Source organism: Lates calcarifer, linkage group LG8 (genome assembly GCF_001640805.2).
Source record: "Lates calcarifer isolate ASB-BC8 linkage group LG8, TLL_Latcal_v3, whole genome shotgun sequence".
NCBI classification, from domain to species: Eukaryota; Metazoa; Chordata; class Actinopteri; family Centropomidae; genus Lates; species Lates calcarifer.
The window spans coordinates 6,603,042-6,621,992 of NC_066840.1; the positions used below are offsets into that span (position 1 = coordinate 6,603,042).

Consider the following 18,951-nt stretch of genomic DNA (forward strand, 5'->3'; position numbering starts at 1 on the left):
TGTTCTTTGAAGACAGCGCTGTAAAATGAAGAGTTATGTCATCTGAGTATCATTGTTTTCAAAGTGTTACTTTCAATTAGGCCTGCACTGCAATAAAAATGATGGAAAATATATATTTTCATATATCCAGGGGGACAATCAGATTGTTATGAATCATAAGTGAAAGATCCATATTATACATAATGCGCAATTTTATATTGTGCTCTATTTGTTCACTGTGTTGAACTCATTTTGATGTCCTAAGCTACTGCTGGTATATTCTCAGTGGTGGAGGAAATATTCAGATCCTTTACTTACGTAAAAGTACAAATACCACACTGCAAAAATGCTCCATTAGTAAAGGTCCTGCACTGAGAACAATACTGAAGTAAATGTATGTAAGTATAATCAGGAAAATGTATTTTAAGTATTAAAAGTAAATGTACTTTTTTTATCACTAGAGTCTCATTACTGTTACATTAATTTCTAAGAAGCATTTTACTGTTATAGTTGGTTGATGTAGATTTACTTAGGGACGGCAAATAATTATTTTCCTGATGGAATAATCTTATGATTATTCTCTCAACTGGTTCAATTGACTGCTTTGTTCATAACATTTTATAAAATAGTGACCTTCAAAATGTTAGTTTGTCCAAGCAATAGTCCAAACCTCTCAATTATTAAAAATAAATCATTTCCAGAAAAATTGTCACATTTTGCTGTAACCATGAAATTTTTGCTTGAAAAAAAACCATTTTCAAAATAGGCATTCATTTTCTGTCAGTCACCTAAACAATTAATCAACTAGAGTATTTTTTTCAGCTCTACTTGTATACATATGCATTAAATACAGTACTAATACTAATTTATAACAAAACAGTCCTTTATATGTTTTGTATGCCAAAATATTAATCTGAAAAGAAACAAGTAGCCACAGCTGTCAGATAATTGTAGTGGAGTAAAAATGGAATGTAGTGAAGTAGAGGTATAAAGTAGCATGAAAAGGAAATGCTTAAGTTAAGTGCAAGTACCTCGGATTTTACAGTCTTTACAGAATTGTACAGTCCCTGAGTAAATTTCCACCACTGGTTATTGACCTTGTGATGTGATAGTATAGATTTTCCCAATGCAACTTACAGTTAACTTACATAGAATTATCCATGCAATGAGGAAACTCAAATATCTGCAATAAGGAGAATTGGTATGTGATTGACAGAAAGCCTGAGGTAAGGTACCTGACAAATTATCTGGAGAGAGAAAGTCAGATGGGTGCCTCCCAAACTGATGCATTAACAATGCATTGCAGGTATAATTGAACTCAACTCTTTGAATTCACAGGACATTTACTCGTGTCTGATTCCAGATAAGCAGCACAATTAGTCAACATTTCCATCCTTTAATACAAAATGTCCAATCATGACTATTTGTTATCTGTTCATGAAACTCAGTATTAGACATCTGTGAATGGACAGAGTGGCAACCTGAGAATAACACGCATCACCCGGCTAATAATTAACACAAAGACAGGGAGATAATGGGGGCCATCCTTGGCTGTTCAACACTGCATCCCATTGCTACACTGTAGATTTAGACCAATCTTACGACATGACTTGGGAGCAGATTCATATCACCACTGATATTATTACTAATACAGCACTTGCTTGCTGTATGAATCCAATTTGTTTGAATTTTATAAGGAGCCTCTCAGTAAGGCACAGGAAACATTTCTTGTCAGTGTGTTCTGACCTCTGGCTGTCAACCAAGGTGGAACCCTGAATGAATCCTTTGCGAGTTTGAATGAAATCTCCCCATATGGCTCCTTTCATTAAAATGAATGAGGCCTATTAGAGATAGATTAAAAGCTTCAGATGCCACCAGCTTCTGTGCTCTCTCTGTGCTTGCAGGAGAAATATGAATGGGAAAGTTGGTTAAGGTGTTAATGTAATGTGAAATGACAGCTGCTGCTCTTGGACATCGATGGCAGAAGTACATCAAGTATGAATTATCATTCATTACATCAATTATCACATTAAATTTGGCAAATATAAATTTGACTCTGCTGACTTCACATTCAAGGTGTGAGCCCTGGCATAAGTGGAAAAGTAGCCATATGGGATGTGGTCCTTGTAGCTGCAATCCTGCTACAAGGGCCCTGCTGGATTGTGAGAGTTACATTTACATCTTGTTTGTGTGTGTGTTTGAAGGGATGCTTTAGTTTCATAGCAGACTACATGAAACCAGTCACCGCAAGTACTCATGAATGTAATTACAGGGCAGCACAAAAACAAATGCGGGACATCTCATAGTCCTACTTTACACTTTTGCTAGTGCTCTCAAGTCAGCTATGAGGAGGCAAAGATGGCCTTCACTGGTGAAAATTGGCATAATGAAATTGTAAATGTCTGTGTGATGCTTTCAAACTATGTAAAAAAGAATATAGGTTTGATGTAATGTAGTAGTAATATAAAAGTGACAGCATGCCTTCTACATATGCTTAGAATGATTTCTGAGTATGAAAAACAAAATATGACTGCTGACATGTTACATTATTATGATAAAAAAGTAGCATAAATAAATCAAAATGCATGAGATTTCACTAAAAGGAAAAACCAAGCAATCCAAGCTCATGTATGAATACATACAAATATTGCAAGAACTGAGTTCTGAGGACAAATGAACAGGTGATATATGATGCTCATGCATGAGTGTCCAATAAAAGCACTTGGAGGCTTTTATCCAGCCACGCTGCAGTGGCAGAGGTTTACCTGAGAGGAGAGCCCTTCGGTGTGGCGATGCCATAACCTTTAGAGTCCAGGTTCCCTCCCACCTTCATAGTGTCGCAGGGTTTCCTCTGCTCTATGTACTCATTCATAGTGGACTCCAGCAGGTAGGCATATTTGCCCTTGGACTTCCTGACTCTCATTACACCCTCGTCTGTGGTCCTGACAAACACGGACGGGTCAGCTGCCTTCATGTAGGACCACATCTTCTCAAACACGGCAATCTTAGACCTCTGACAACCGGAATTGGAATGAGAGAGATGGGAAGACATAGAAAGAAACATTATCAGTATGAATATTTATCTTCAAAGGTGCTTTTTGTAAGTTTTCGCTATTGCTACATAGCCAGCATTAGCAGTAACAGCTGTTTGTCTTACAATCTAGAAGAAACATTGGGAGTTAAGCATCAAACATCATTCCTTTGCTTGCCAAGATGTTCTGCTGTTCTGCTATTTCTATCACATCTTTTTTTCTACTGAAGATAGCATGCTAAACAGCGAGCCCTGGTTGAACAGCCATTCATGCTAAAATAGCAAAAGTCTAACAAATAATTACATCAAACCCTGTTTTTCATACTATTTATTATTAGAAATTTCAACGATAGCCATTGAATGTTTTTCTCTGAGTACTTGTTTACACAGTGATATTCATTATTAGTGGCGGAGTCCGCCATTCCCAAATTGGATTCAACCCACACAGGAGTCAGTGGAGATGATGCATATGTGTAATCCAGCATTACTGTTTGTAATTTTATCTCATTGATATGAGCCTCCCTGTTTACTGTTTACTCTCATAAACACTGTTTACTGCTAATACAAACCCAACATTTCCTACTACTACTGCTTAGTGTTTAAAGCATTCAACTGGCAAAACACAGGCAGCAGTCACAAGAAACGCAGTGTATTTGTCACAGAGGTTAGTGCTGACAGCAGTCATTTGAATAAAGGTTTGAATAGGATGTTCTCACCCTGAAGAATTCTTTGGTGGAGCCGGCATCCAGTGTTCCATAGGCGATTTCTGTCTGTTTGGCCAAATCCTCAGCACTCTCTATAGGAGACACCATCCTCTCCACTGTCAGGAAGGCAGCCAAGTTGGCAGTATAGGATGAGATGATGATAAGGGTGAAGAACCACCACACGCCTCCAACAATGCGGCCTGACAGAGAGCTAAAAACAGAGGGACGGGAAGTTTGGCCAGTCAAAAATAGCAACATAAGACCCTGTTTGCATGATCACATATACTCAATTCATAATTTTTTTTTCTGATGTTATTTTTTTCATGACAACAAACATAATCAATTATATGTTAATGTGGTGACTTGGAAAACAAATAGCATTAGTTCTTTTCTTCCTGGCCAATTTTGCACACAATCAAAAACATCAATCTAAAAACCTTGTGATGTTCACACCATCCAAATGACCTACATTGCATCACACTCCCTCTGCACTCACACTCTTCATTCCTCCAGGCTTGGAGAGCTTAGTCCAATGTGCTAAGGAAAGATAACCAGTTCCACAAAGGCCCACTCAGCTTCCTGGCTGCCAAATTAATCTCACTTTAAGAAAGTTGCCAATATGTTTCATGGAACCATGCGCATTAATTGTTGGGGATTAATAGGCAGAGGAGAACACTTAGCCACTGCTCTAATTGCACTTCCACAAAAAAGAAAGAAAGAAAAAAACAACTGGATGATTTTTGAGCAAAATCCCCTGAGTCAAATCCCTGTCTTTCCTCTCTGCATGTCTCTTCACCTCAAGAGAAGCCAGCTAGAACAGCAAACAGCAGAAATCATGTTGCGTTACATATCGGGTCCCCGACAAGCGCGGAGGCACACAGTGGCGGGGCTTACGCAATGAAAATGACACAAATCTGAAACAAAAAGGGCTTTCATGATTCACCTTTGTGCCGTCAAGCCAAATGGAGCGTGAACATGAAGGCAAGATTAAGTGTGGGGGAAAAAAAAGGGAGAAGCTAAAACCTAATCATTTAAGATGCTTTTCAGATGACGGGTGGATGATGAAAGAGCAGCCGCAGAGCAAGTGGAAAGCAAACACAGAATGGATGCCGAGCCTTTGAAAATCAGTCGGGAGAATGCAGAGCTGTCTGCAGGGTGTGTGTCTGTGTGTGTGTATTTTGACTTGTTCACTGATCACTGCTCAAATGGGTGTGGGTAAGGTTAAGCTTTGACTGTGAAGTGAGAAAAGCAACATGTATTTCCAAATACCTCAGTGAATATTTAGTGTTGCAGCAAACTGTTCGCAAGCAAGTGGTTGATTCTCTTGTGTCAGAAGTGACAGCTATAGAATCAAAACATTCTGCGCACTGTCCACCACTTGTACTTGCTTCATTCACAATGTCTGAGTCCTTGGATCTTTTTCAGGTGAAATTCATTCAGGCAAACAGCACTGGTATCACATCAGTTCAGAGTGCTTCTTGTCTTCAGAAAATTGAATATGAATTTTATCAAGGTTTGAGGACTGAAACATTTTTAACAAAGTAAGTATAAGTGTCACGACTATGTGCAGTTTTTTTTTTGTTGTCGTTCTTTCACAATAGCTATTACAATACTCAGTGCACTACATTGCTGTTTGAATTGTGTCTTATTACAACTCCTCCGTCCTCAGTTCAGTGAAAGAGGGAACAATGTGGTAAACAAAGACCCACCCTGAGATTGGGGGGAGAAGAGGGAGAGTGTATTATGTTCAGCTGAAAACAGCGATAAAAGTGAAAGAAAGAGAGAGAGAGAGAGAGAGATAGAGAAAGAAATGGCAGAGATGAAAAGTAAACTGGATAGTACCACCAGAGGCTGACAAACTTCTTAGCTTTGACTGCTGCTGGCCTCCAGAGATGGCAGTGAACAGCTGTCTAATCCTTCTCCTTCAATCGCCCTTTTTTTCCTTTCCTTCTCTCTCTCCTCTCTTCCTCTCCTTTTCTTTCTCCTTCCTCCTCCATCCACCCTCCGTCTCCGCTGTGCTCCCTGCCTGTCTCTTCATGTGCTCGAGGGCTGACAGGGGTTTGTTTTGGGCCAAGACAACAATGGCCTACACCTTGGCGCTGACACTGACGCATTCAAGTATGCATGCATGCACGCACGCACAAACGCACACACACACACACTTCTTTCCTGAGGACAATGTAAGTGTGTGTATGTGTGTGTTTGTGTGAACAACCGGGTCACCATTTGCTGTGTGACTGGGATGAGGAAAAATAAAGGGGCTGTATGTGTGTGTGTGTGTGAGAGAGAAATGTTTGTGTGTGCGTGTGTGTGTGGGTGTGTGTTGGTTCTCCTGCAGCAGTCCTCCTCCCTAGTTGAGCAGAGCGACTGGCAAACACAGACCTGTTTGTCTCTGTTTGTTTCCCTTTGAACTCGCTTCCTTTGAGCCTCCTTTCCGCTCCTCATACATTATTGCACAGCAGCCAACCTTGGTGCTTCGGTAAAACATTAACTAAGCTGTCTTATTACAGTAAGGGGAATCTTCCAAGTAGCACTGTAATTTCATAGTCTTGTTAAGGCAATGATTAATCAATTATTCACTCTGTCTCTTTTATTGCATTACTGTGAAAAGGACTAGTAATGGGAGCAGCAAAAGCACCAGCTCAACATCAGTGATGTATACAGGAATACAATACAACTGCGTACGCACATCATTAGTGCTGCAATGATTTTTGATAATTGGACTATCGAAATCATTTAAGAAGCAGTTATACCAGAGAAGTTGAAGCCTCTAAATCTCAAAGATCTGTCTATTTTGCTCTTTTGAGAATTGAGAAAATTTCAACACTCTCTGGGCATCAAAAATAAAAAAATAATTGGTTGAATAACAGATTATGAATAAGAGGTCAATAGTAAGTTTTGAGTTTAACAGCGTTTCTCAAATTGGAATCCAGTACTCAACTCTTTCAGACCCCTAACTGAATTCACTTAGGTTTAGCTGTTAACAATTTTAGCTAACCCAAGTCAGAAATAACTAAATATTCAAGATGTGTAACTCAGACAGTGACAATCTAAGAAATGTTCTGAACACTTCTGATGGGGCCTGTCCAAACTGCTTGTCAGATGGCCAACATCTGGTTAGGGGAGCCTGCACGCGACCAACTGAAACTTTCCGAAAGCACGCCCACTTCTCGATTGGCTGGCTGCGTTGAGGTGTGAAAGGACGCTGGGTTTGACCTTCTCTCTCAAACTTAACACATTGAATGTCTCCTGGAGAGAAAATGTTTTTCAAACAATGTCACGTCTTCTTCTTCTCTATGCAGCCAGCTTTTCACTCCAGCTTCGAGTGTAGCCATTTAACACTTTCTGAGCACGTCATACTTGAGTATAACGGAGTATAATATACGAGTATAACCCAGCCCTAAAACCTTGAACCTGCACTAATTTATTTTTTGGCCATCTGTGGGCAATGCAAAAAAAAAAAAAAAAAAAAAAAAAGACTTACTTCATAAAGCTGATAGTGTTACCAAACAGTTGCTTATTTACACATCCTGCATATGATGCAACAGAGTCACCTGTATATGTCCAGTATTCCCTCTCCTTTAAACTCTGGTCTCCACTAACTCCACTATGTTCTAGTCTCTAACTTTTGTCTGTTCTTTCTCTTGGTGTTGCACAGTGGCTTTTTTCAGAAACAGTGAACTTTTTGCTGAACACTTCAGGTTACTTTGTTAACCTCGACTCTGTGTGTAGCATGAGCAAGATGTCTCACTACATGGGGTGTATCCCGCAAGTGAGTCATCAAAATGAGTGCTATGAAAGAAAACAGCTGCTGTTGTGTCTGGAAACAGGGGTTGACGACAGCAGCGAGACTGAACCAAAGCAATGAGCTGAAAGACGCTGAAACACTTCATAGAGCTGAGCGAAGCTGCAGAGTCAGGTGATTATTATCTGTGGGTTTGGCATTATGAGTTATTAATTATAGCATCATAACATTATTATTATCATGCTGATTATACCTGAATCCAGGTATTTTCACAACTAAGAAATGCAAATCCAACCCTAGCATAGAGTGTATGCTCTGATGCTTGTGTGCTCAGGCAGTACAGAGACCAACACTCATCCTGGTTTGAATGTTTTGGTGGAAAGCAAAATGAATTGTACCGTCTCTCCATGTCTGATCCAGATCTTTATCCTTTGTTATGTGATCTCCACCCACAGTTCCCAGAGATTCTGCTGCAGCACTAAACTCTCATTAGAATTCCCCTGGCTGGCCTCCTCTATTCGATATGGTAATTAGCAATGACTAATGACTTTAGCAAGTGTAAAAAATGAGCCAGTAATGGCCACATTACAATGGATTAGGAATTACAGAGGTTTAAATGAGAAAGAAAATGGTCTCTAATTATGGTGTGATTCTAGGACAAATCAGGGATGGAAAAGGAGTTTTCTGCTACACTGCTTTTTTTTTTTTGGTTCTTAAAAAATTAGCGAGACAGCTGCATGTTCCTAATGACTGGGCACAGCCACTCCCGATATATCTGGTCGGACAAGACTTATTTTGTACCAGTCAATCGAGGAGACAGAATGAGAGTGACAGTGGCTGGCAAAGTAGAGCCTGTGAACACAAAGCAGGCACAGAGACAGGAACAATCCGCAGATACAGCAGGCAGAGAGGCATATACACATATACGTAAGTGTAATAACAGAGGCTTAAGTGTTAGTGAGTATGTGCTGACTAATTGACCACTGCTGTGATGAATTGCAGGAAATGTCCTTAGCAACCACAGCTCACTAGATGTGAAAATTATGGCTGAGTTATGAAGAAAAAAAAACACAACACTAGGGCATTATTTATATCAACACCACATCAGAGAGCATTCAATTATGATCACAAGACCACAGAAGAAGGAATGTGACACAAAGACCTCTGTCGACAAACACAAATCTAAGTGAATAAATGCATCTTGTCTTGCTGCTCCCATTGGCTATTTCTCCAAAATAAAACTCTTTTTTAAATTACAGTGATTCCATTAGTTATCTCTGGAAGGATATACCTACACAGCTCTACAGTCACCTTCCCAAGTTGTGTGTGCACAGTGTCTGTATTTGCTGACTTACAGTATATCACAGGGTTTTTGTTAATTAGTGTTTCCTCGACTATGCCATAGCTGCTTGTAAATGTTATGACTTGATAAAAGTTTTATTAAGCCTCTCGATTCCCTGTAGCCTCCTCAGCGAAAAGCAGCCTGTTGAAAACATGCATAATAATGTGGGCATGTCAGGGTAATTAACCAGACTAAAGTATTTATAAAATGTGATTACCTTTTTATGTAATTCTGCCTCCATATAGGTCACTGCGGTTCCTCAAACCACACGCAAAAGGGCAATTTTGGTCCTCCGCTGTGGCTCCAAAATTGAACTAAGCTTGGAGCAGGCACGCCAAATTGGTTTGATGTGCAACACACAATGCTTTTAGTGCAAGCAGAGGCCACAGGAAACAACAGACACTTTCTGAAAACGCACTTAGCTGACGCTTACAGTGTGCTTGCAGCTTTCCGCCACTCCATTGTGTCTCGATATTGCTAAATGAGGCTCTGGGGGATGAGAATGTGATGTGTCCAATATTGTTAAGTGGTAGGTTTACTTCTGATTTTGTTTGCCTGTGCTTTTGTTTTGATGGTCTCACAATTGTTAGATTGTATATTTTTAGAGTGCTTTCATCTTCAAGGCCAAGCTAACATGCAAGCTTTAAGCAAGGAGCAGAAAATAATGATTTATTAATGTGTCTCTCTCCCTCTCTCTCTCCCTCTAAAGGTCAATATTACCATGCCATTGAGTTGAAAAGAGAATATTATGATAATGCTGTTACCAGCCTGCAGCAACCACACCAAAATCTGGTAATTACACTCGTTCAAGTGCGCTACGGAAAGTTTGACAAAAGCATTAAGATTCAAAATGCTATGCAATTGTTCAGTGCATGTTTGTTTCATTAAGAAGCAGCTGAGTTAAGTGGCTCCTCTGCAACATGCGGTGGAGCGGTGGAGCATGAACACAAAACAATGAAGCTATTCTGAGTGTTGGTGCAAAGGAATCGATATGTTTGAGATACGACTGTAATCTTCGTATCTGCGGCTGTACACGTGTTCGCTGAATGATATCACGGATGCTGTCTTAGCCTCATGTAACCTGAGATAAGTCAGTGCTTGGCGAGGTGTGAGAGCGCTCGCTACGCGCCCACACACATACGCACAGCCTCTTAGTCACTCCAGCGAGAAAACAGGAATCCAAACACAGATACATCACAACTGTTCACTGAAAAATCAATACCATGAGCACATATTTATAAACTGACTTATAGTGCATTAAATCTGGCTGTATAATAACACAGAGATGACACACATGTCATACACAGACTGGAGACACTTGATGTGAAGCCGCACTGCTCTGAAAGAAAAATCTGTGTCTCTTTATGGTTGCCATGGCAGCACACTCTGCACTCCAAACAGTACAGCTGAGCTGAGAGAGACTTTAGTCATCTCACTCCTCCTCCTCTCCCTCTCTCTCTGCGTTTCTTTCTATAAGGGCAACCACCCCTATAGTAGGATAGAATTGCTATTACCGAAGGAAAGCTCTCATTAAGTCTCTTTTCAACTTACAAGCTAACAGACACATGCCTGTTATCTTTCCAGTCAAACTATTGGCAATGATTCCTCCGGTCCAGGTAGATTTCCCATGTGGCCTCAGGCCTGGTTGTATAATTCATGGTTGCTGGAAAGACATTCATATACTGTCACAGTTTGATTAAAGCAGAAGTAAAAAAAATAAATAAAAATCCTCCCTGCCGCTGGAAACATGTGTGTGCCTCTGTGTGACTGTGTTTTAAATGCAGATTTGACAGAGTATGTGCCTCTGAGGGGATGGTGTCTTTGTCTGTGTACAAAGTGTGATACCCCAGTGAAATCCTGAGGGGGTGTGTCTGTGTCTATGTGTATGTATGCGTGCGTCTCTCTTGTTTCTGTTGGTGAATGTGCACGCATGTATGATCAAAAGTTGCCTTCATGTGATTTCCAGATAAATAAAACATAAATGATGCCGTGAACTAAACTGAACCGTCTCTTTATGAATAAATGATTCTTTCCTACCAAGTCTTCCCCAACTGCTTTCACAGCAACTAACTCCACAATTATGTAACTCAGTGGTGTGTAACCTGATCTAATTTCATGTTATTAAGATAATTATAACAACAATAACACAGTGTTATACCAGATTGATCCTCATGAAAGATCAATAATTTCCTTGATCACAGGAATTTACTTGGTTCGTCCCTGTGGACTTCATTAACAACCAAACAGCTGCTCGTATCTAATCATACAACATATAAAAAACATTCCATTAATGATAACAACTCTGTAATGGAGTGTTTGGCAGTATGGATGGGAGCATTTTCTGTGCAAAGTACAGAGAGCTATGTAAAATCTTAGTAAAAGGAAAAGAAACGCATCTCATAATAAAAACCAAGACACACAGCAACAGGAAGGGAAATCTGCAAAAATAAAATGGATTAAAATAGTACCTGCACTAGTCTTACAAGACAACCTGCAAGACTTTGCATACTTAAACCTATTAACTACAGATCATGTAAAGTAGACTACAGTAAATCCAGGTTTTTTAGATTTGACAGATTGCAGCCACTGGTTTCCATTCCCTCTGAGTGCTCCAAGAGCACCAAGTTGAAAAGAAGTGTAAACTTGAGTGAGATAGATTCCTCCCCACAGTGAGCATTTTGCTGTCTTTCTTTGCCGAAATTCCATTATCACCCATCGTCAATGGAGCTGCGAGCAGCGACCATTCTGAAAGCTCTCCATGGTGGGGTGTTCAAGGACACTCTGACATAAAAAATATCACAGTTTTTGGAAATGATGGTTTGCTTTGGAAAACGGTCAGCAATAATATAGTTTGTAAAATATATGGAACATTGTTAATGTCCAAGAACATGCAAGGCCACTGCTATGGTGCTATCTGTATCTTTGTTACTGACTCTTGTTAATGTTGCCTTGCTTGGGTCGAAGTCTTAAGAATTTATTAATTGGCTATTGAAAGAATTTCTTTTGTGTGTAGACTGAGGCTACAGTGTTCTTGCCCTCTCCTGTTTAGTGCGTCAAAAGGGGAAAACAAGCATTAATGTATAACAAAAAACTCAGTTTGAAAAATACTGACCCTCCCCAGGTTACCCATAATACACCACATACACAATCTATTATTGAATGATTCTGACCGCCAGACTGAGAAATTGCTGTTGTGGCAGGCAGGGTGTGAGTGACAGAGCTGATTTATTTCAGTCTACAATCATGTAACAGGAGCAACACACAGACGCTGAGGAGAGGAGACAACTCCACAGGGCCATACAGTTCAGATGCACACACACTCACTCACCTAGGCACGCACACACACACACACACACACACACACACACACACACACACACAGACATCAGACACAGATATAAACATCTCAAAACACATTCACAGGAGGAACATCATGAACCCACGCCCTTTTGCTCAAGTTTTCTTCCTGCCAAGAGCTCCCACCCGGCAAGCTTCACACGGAAATTGAGAGCCGAGTCAAAATCCACAAGGTCATGTTGGATACAGGTCCAGCTGATGTGCAGTATATGCTCCTGCATTTTCTTTAGTTTTATTCCTGCCAGTTGTCCAAACTTCCTCCTGTCTGCTATGTTTTTTGCTCGTGCTGTAATAACATATAGTCAGTACCTCTTCTCCTGCAGTTGCTTCACAGTAAAATGATTCCACTGATGTTCCCATCGGCAGCGGTCCCATTAGATTTCAAGCCCGAGCTGCAATAATCTGGCAGGATGCGATTAGCAGTTCTGATTCTGACTACTGTACGGACAAAAGCACATATTGTCATTACTGATGAAAAAGTCTTCCAGTTTCTGTGTCCGTGTCTTTGTGTGTGCAGCTGTTTGGCACAGGGAGGTATGCCACATGAAACAGGAAGCATCATTGAAGCCATGACACAAGAGGGGGAACTGTCACACACGATAAATTCTTTACCAAACACAACCACTGGAAAAGGGATCCATAAAAGGATGGAAAGCTGAGCAGATGAGTGGAGAAAAAGACTGAAAAGAGGGGATCGGAGAGGAAGTAAATGGGCAGACGGATGGATGGATGGAGTGGTGGTGGTGGTGTCAGGGGGGTGGTCACTCTCAGAGTCCACCTGTCTGCAGAGATAAACACAAGGAGGGCCCAACAGCACGGACTAGGGCTTATGGGAAGGCTTGACTGACAGTGCTGACATTTAGAAAGAGCACAGTAAACAAGGTCTCACAGAGAATAAATAGCAGGGGGAGAAGACACACACACACACACACACACACACACATTTACGTACTGTACGCATTAATGCATCACATCAATGTGTGAAAGAATGCCTACAAGCACGTAGACAGACACTATATGAGCCCACACACAGGGTTGCCTGTAAACTGTGATGTACAGATGCCTTTAGACTGGTCCAATCAGATACTGGTAATGCAGCAGACAACAAAAATGGCAGTAAGTGTTAGCTTTTGATAGAACCAGCCGACACACACACACACACGCACGCACACAAGCTGATACAGGCAGACAGGGAAATTAAACACGCCTACTGATTAATCCAGGACAGAGTGGATCGTCAGTGTTGTTCCTTGGCCTTTTGTCTCTGATTAAATGGAGAAGCATAAAGAGTGAAGTGCTTCCAGCTGCCTACCTGAGAGCTGAATGCACCTCTAGAACATTCTGTTTTCACCTGTTAGCGATAAAGGTTTATAAGCACCTGCTCAGAAAATGTCATCGGTTTCATAATTAAAATGTCTTCTACATGTTGTTATTATAAGATTCTATAACAAAAAGACAATGATAAATTGTCAGTGGTTGAGTCACAAAGCATTCAATATTACATAAAAACATAAGTAAATATTAATCATTTGACTAATATTTGTAAACTATATATATGAACCAATAGATTTTTGGGGGGAAATGATTAAAACTCAAGTTATTATTATGAAATGTTATTTTCATATAATAGCAAGAGTTTTATTGGATTTCAGTTTTATTCCGTTATTTATATAATATTTTTTATATCATAATGCCCTTTTTCAAAACTCAGTTTTTATTTTATGACTCTTTTTTCCCCAATGGCAATTTTATTTCACATCACATTTTATTTCAAAATTTGTTAGTTGTCATTTTATGCCACTTTTCATTTCAGAGATATTGTCACAAAGCCACCAATCTCTAACTTTTTAGCCAGTGACAGCCAGTGCCTCCCCTCTTCTCTATTAGCAACCGTTGCTACCAAAATCAGCCAATTAACTCCTGTTAACTAGGGCAACGACAATGAGCTACTGATGTAATAAACCAAAGTACAAACACAGTGATTAACCTCTGCTATTGCTTAGCCGAACAAGGACTATACATGCTACCTACCCTGCTGCCTAACTAGCTTATGAGCTTGACTTAGCAGCAAAGTGATTACTACATTTTAGAGGGAAATATTTAGTTTACTCAACTATATTTATCTGACAGTGAGTTACCTTTTAGACTAAGATTTTAATCAGCTAACAATAAAGTACTTACAGGTTAATTCATCGATAATGATGTATCAATACAAATACCTAAAATTATCTGTTTGAAAACTTGAGATACACTTTCCACACTATTTATTTTTTTATTCAATTCTGTAGAAGCTGGCTTTATAAGACCACATGAAAACTGGGAAAGCATCTTAATTTGATCACATCACATCTAACTTACGGGACTATTTTATGAGAGTTGTATTGATATTATGTGTAATGATGTGATACTTTTTGTAAAATTCATAAAATGGAATGAATGAAATGTGTTTTTAAAAAAGAGGAAGAACATAAATAAGCTTAGGCCAAACAAATCTAAAGGAATGAGCAGACACTTGTACAACAAAGAAAAGAAGCCTTTCTGGATTTCCAAAACAAAAACCTCATTCTCTCAAGCTCTCCCAGTAGCCCAGTGAAATGGTACACTGTGTTCACGTGAAACCCTGACAATGAAAGATGCAAGGTTACAAGTACTGTTGCTTTCATCTGACAAAACACGAGCGATAACATTACATGTCCTTTTAAATCTAGGAGAGGAACTGATAGTGCTTTAGGAGATACATCAACATGCACCTCCGTGTGTGAATACGTGCTGTGCTAACTAGAGCAACTAGGTCACCCAAATTTTCAAGGGGAAGATGTTTCCTTCAGGGCAGAATTCAGTGGGGTGAAACATTCACTGTGTTGGTTTTCAAGACACCAGCCTCCACCATGCTGATCGCTACACCGTGGACTGCTGCACACGCTAACCAACTTGTGGTGTTTTCTTTTTCTTTTTTTATTCAAAGCTTCCATTCTGACTCCCAAACAGGGTTTCATTACCAACACAAAGAGGGACATTGAGAGTCACCTTGGAAGGACACAGTGAGTACAGGAAGATATCTGATTCAAGTCCTTGGAGGATTTGAGCCCTTGAAAGCTGCCACCCTCTCTGATGACAAGTGAATCTTCTGTACTACTTGAAACCTATTTAAATGAGAACATACACAAGTCCCAGTCCATGTCTGGGTGCTTTCTGGTGTGGGTTAAGTATCCTAAAATACTTCAAGCAAAAACTGCTGCTGTTACCAGGCAGACAAAACTCGACATAATTTTGGCGCTACTGTGTCACATCTCTCTTTATTAGTAGGTAAATGGACCTTCAGGCTAACAGTCTTGTTACAGTTATTTTGGAAGCAATGATGAAATATGCCTTAAAACTGGTTAATTTTGCAGTCAGAGGTGCTTCCCCCCAGGCAAAACAAATGCAGATAGCAGAAAAATATGTGTGAATCCATGTGTGGTCAAGCACACATACAGTTACATTCACACACATGAATGTTACACACAAAAAATATGTGTGTGTGCATGAAAAGAGAAACCTCAGGGAACAGACAATTTGCAGAAGCATAGTGACATTCTCCCTCTCTCTGTAAGCCGTACAAGGAAATCAATAGTTATTGGAGATGCATTTTTTGCCTTTAAGAGAAGCATATACTCGGACAATAGGCTTCACCCTGCGTGAAGCTCAGCAGAGTCTCCAGGCAAAACATGGTAAATATCAAATAAAGGCCTGTGGTAGAAGGGATTCAGTACCTACATCATGTGCTGCTGAGCACCTATGTGCAGCATGCAGGCCTGTAGGTGCAGAGATTTTCTCCCTTCTGATATTTGTGTAAGGTAAGAGCAAAGCACAAATACATTCTGTAAATGTCACAAGATGGAAGCTGAGATAAAAATGGAGTGTTGCACATTGCTATAATTTCTTTAACCTTCAGCCATTCAGTCAGGTGACTGAACACCACTGCTATTCCTGTGCAACACCCTTCTAAACAAATAATTACATTCAGACCTTGGAGACTTGCAACACAACATGTCTGCTTCAGTTGGACACTGATCAGTTTAGATGATGCGGGAGTCCCAGTTCAGGTTAGCTGTTTCTAGTCTTTATGCTAATCTAAGCTAACCATCTCCTGGCTCTGGCTTCATATTGACTGTACAGACATGAGAGTGATACTGATCTTATCTAACTCTCAGCAATGAAAGAGAGAATGTGTGTTTCCCAAAATGTCAAACTATTTCTTTCAAGTTGTTTAAACAGAATGCTTGAGTACATGTCAGTATTTATGAAGGGATAGTGATATTAGCAACTTTTTCAGTTTCTACTCAAAGCTGAAGAAAAAACATCAGCCGCACAGTAGAGGAACTACACTGTACATACATAATGCATACGTGAACCACCACACTGCACTTATACATAATATACATGTAGCTTAATGTTTAAAAAGACAAGGAGCTCTGTGTCTACCCATGACCTAACCTGTCTCTGCTGGTTCAGAGCTTACAGTGATAATACTGACATTATCTTCTCATCTCCTCCTGCTAGTCCCTCTGGAAAGCTCAGAAAGTCGACCTCAGTGTCTCTAATTTCAGACACTTAATGAGATTTTTAATTGGTGACCTTTTGAGAATGGTTTCATACCACAGCTCATGAGAGCACTCGAGGGGAGCCAACACATACCACTCAATACTCACACCAGGATCCTTCATAACAGCCTTTCAAGGGTCTAATATTTGCCTTTACCCACAGGTAGTCAGATCAATAGTTTGATTCTTCAGTAGATAAATGGACAGATAGATAGATAGATTTGGGTTTTACATTTTGAAAACACTGGGGGGAGCTACCAACAAGTTTTTCTAGTTCAAGAAGTTCATGGCATGTTTACACCAACACATGAAGTGTCTGGAGACAGGAGAGTGAAAACATAACACTTTGCAGCATGACCATATCATAAACTCCCTCTGCTGCTCTTTATCAAACTTTTATCATTGCTCAGTATGACAAGTGACTGGCAAAGAAGAGAATCTCAATAAACAAAGCCCAACTGAGTTGAACAAAACAGCATGTTGAAGCGTTGGTGTGGCAGACAGAAATATATTGTACGTAGGTGGCGCTGAGTGTCTCTTTGTGTACCAACAAACAAAAGAATGGATTCAAAGGACCGTGGATGCAGTGCATCAAAATTTGTGGCCTCAATTTCTTACCGTGGTGAGATATCGCATCCCTGCTGCATGAAGGCGCCCAGCGAAAACCAAAGGGAGTTGAAGATGCCGAACTCGTTGGTCTGCTCAGGACTCTGTTGGTTGGTGTTCTGCTGCGTTGGTGTCTGGCCCTGCTGCACCCCGTTAGTGGCCGAAGCTTGGGTGGGAGTCTGCGGCTCACCCCCCTCCTCGTAGTCCTCAGCGTGCCACTCGTACGGGCTGAAACGACTGACGAGGAAGAGGACGACGCTGACGCCAATGTAAGCAAACACTATGCACATCCAGATCTCGTAAGCCAGCGGGTCCAGGAATGAAAACACACCGGGTTTGGATTTGGTGGGTTTCTTGATCATGATGGAGATACCGAGGGACATGAAGGGCTTGGAGAAGTCGATGACTTCTTCACGGACCAGGGTGATGGTCAGAGGGGCCACAGCCACGTCTGCTTTCTGATGGAAGAAACCAAAGGCAGACCATTGTATGAACAGAAGTACACTGTACCATTAATCTCAGTCAGTCTTTTATGTTCTACAGCATGTGTTTGTTAATGGATATTTGCATTAGGCCCAAAGAATCACTGTGCCTGAGCACAGCCTCACAGAGCACATGAAGAGTAAGTCTTCGGTTGCAGAAAAGGGGACAATCCCAATTGTTGCAGTCAATAATTCTCAGTGTCCCTGTCTTTTTGATATTACCACTTGGCCAACTAAGTATAATTGATTGGTTTTGGCATATCACTGTTGAGGCATGAAAGTTTTAATAGGTTTTGTCTATTTTCCAGCTTTAAATGGGGAGTAATCCAACGCAAATATCTGTCTACTCACCCCATACACCAGTTCGCCCACCATGCCATTCCACATCTTGGTTTCAGGATCTCTGGCTCCATACTTGCCATCTGAAACAATCTTCAGTTTGTACTGATAGCCCACATGTTTGGCTATCTCCGCAGCCAGCTCGACTATGTAGCCCTCGTACTTATCGTTTCCCACGAGCTGCTCATGGTTCTTCTTCAGCATCACATATGGAGACTCCTGTCAGATGAAGGGAAATCATGAGTAAAAACATTTTTTTCCCCCATTTGCATCAATTCTATGTCAGGTGTCAAAAATCAGATGCAGGAAATAAGTGAACTGTTTTTGAAGTAATTAAGAATTTCACTGATGTGAAGACAAAATCTACACTGATACGCATTTCTTGACACAAGCTGTCAAGACTGTAATTAACATAGCATTTACAGCAAGACAATTTTTTAAGCCAATTAAGTTAAAGACAATATTATGGCTGATAATAAAGCTTTAGTGTGTTGTTAACTTTAATAATACTTTGTGAAAATTTGGGAAGAGATGTTATAGATGCATTTTGTGCTTTAGCACAATTCATCCCATATTCCCTCTCCCTTGTTCAGAGCTGAGGCTTTGGAAAAAAAATCTTCCTGGGCCCAAAGTATAATTGTTGCTGTGAAAGTTTCGGAAGAAAAGATAATTCTATGAAATTACAAGGTATTATTTTGGCTTTGTTCCTTGAAGGTATGGTGTGTAATTCAAATACAAAAGGTGCCTAAGTATGATCATTACAACAGCACTGCCACATTTAAA

General features: G+C 40.3%; 1 protein-coding gene across 1 annotated transcript in view; it reads right to left on the reverse strand.

Moving 5' to 3' along the window:
* gria1a (glutamate receptor, ionotropic, AMPA 1a) overlaps window positions 1-18,951 on the reverse strand; it is a 65,700-nt gene that overhangs the window by 13,300 nt on the left and 33,449 nt on the right. Inside the window, 4 exon segments of the mRNA XM_018675486.2 lie at window positions 2,745-2,992; window positions 3,727-3,925; window positions 17,360-17,805; window positions 18,181-18,387. Of these exon segments, the coding sequence (XP_018531002.1) occupies window positions 2,745-2,992; window positions 3,727-3,925; window positions 17,360-17,805; window positions 18,181-18,387 (1,100 nt within the window).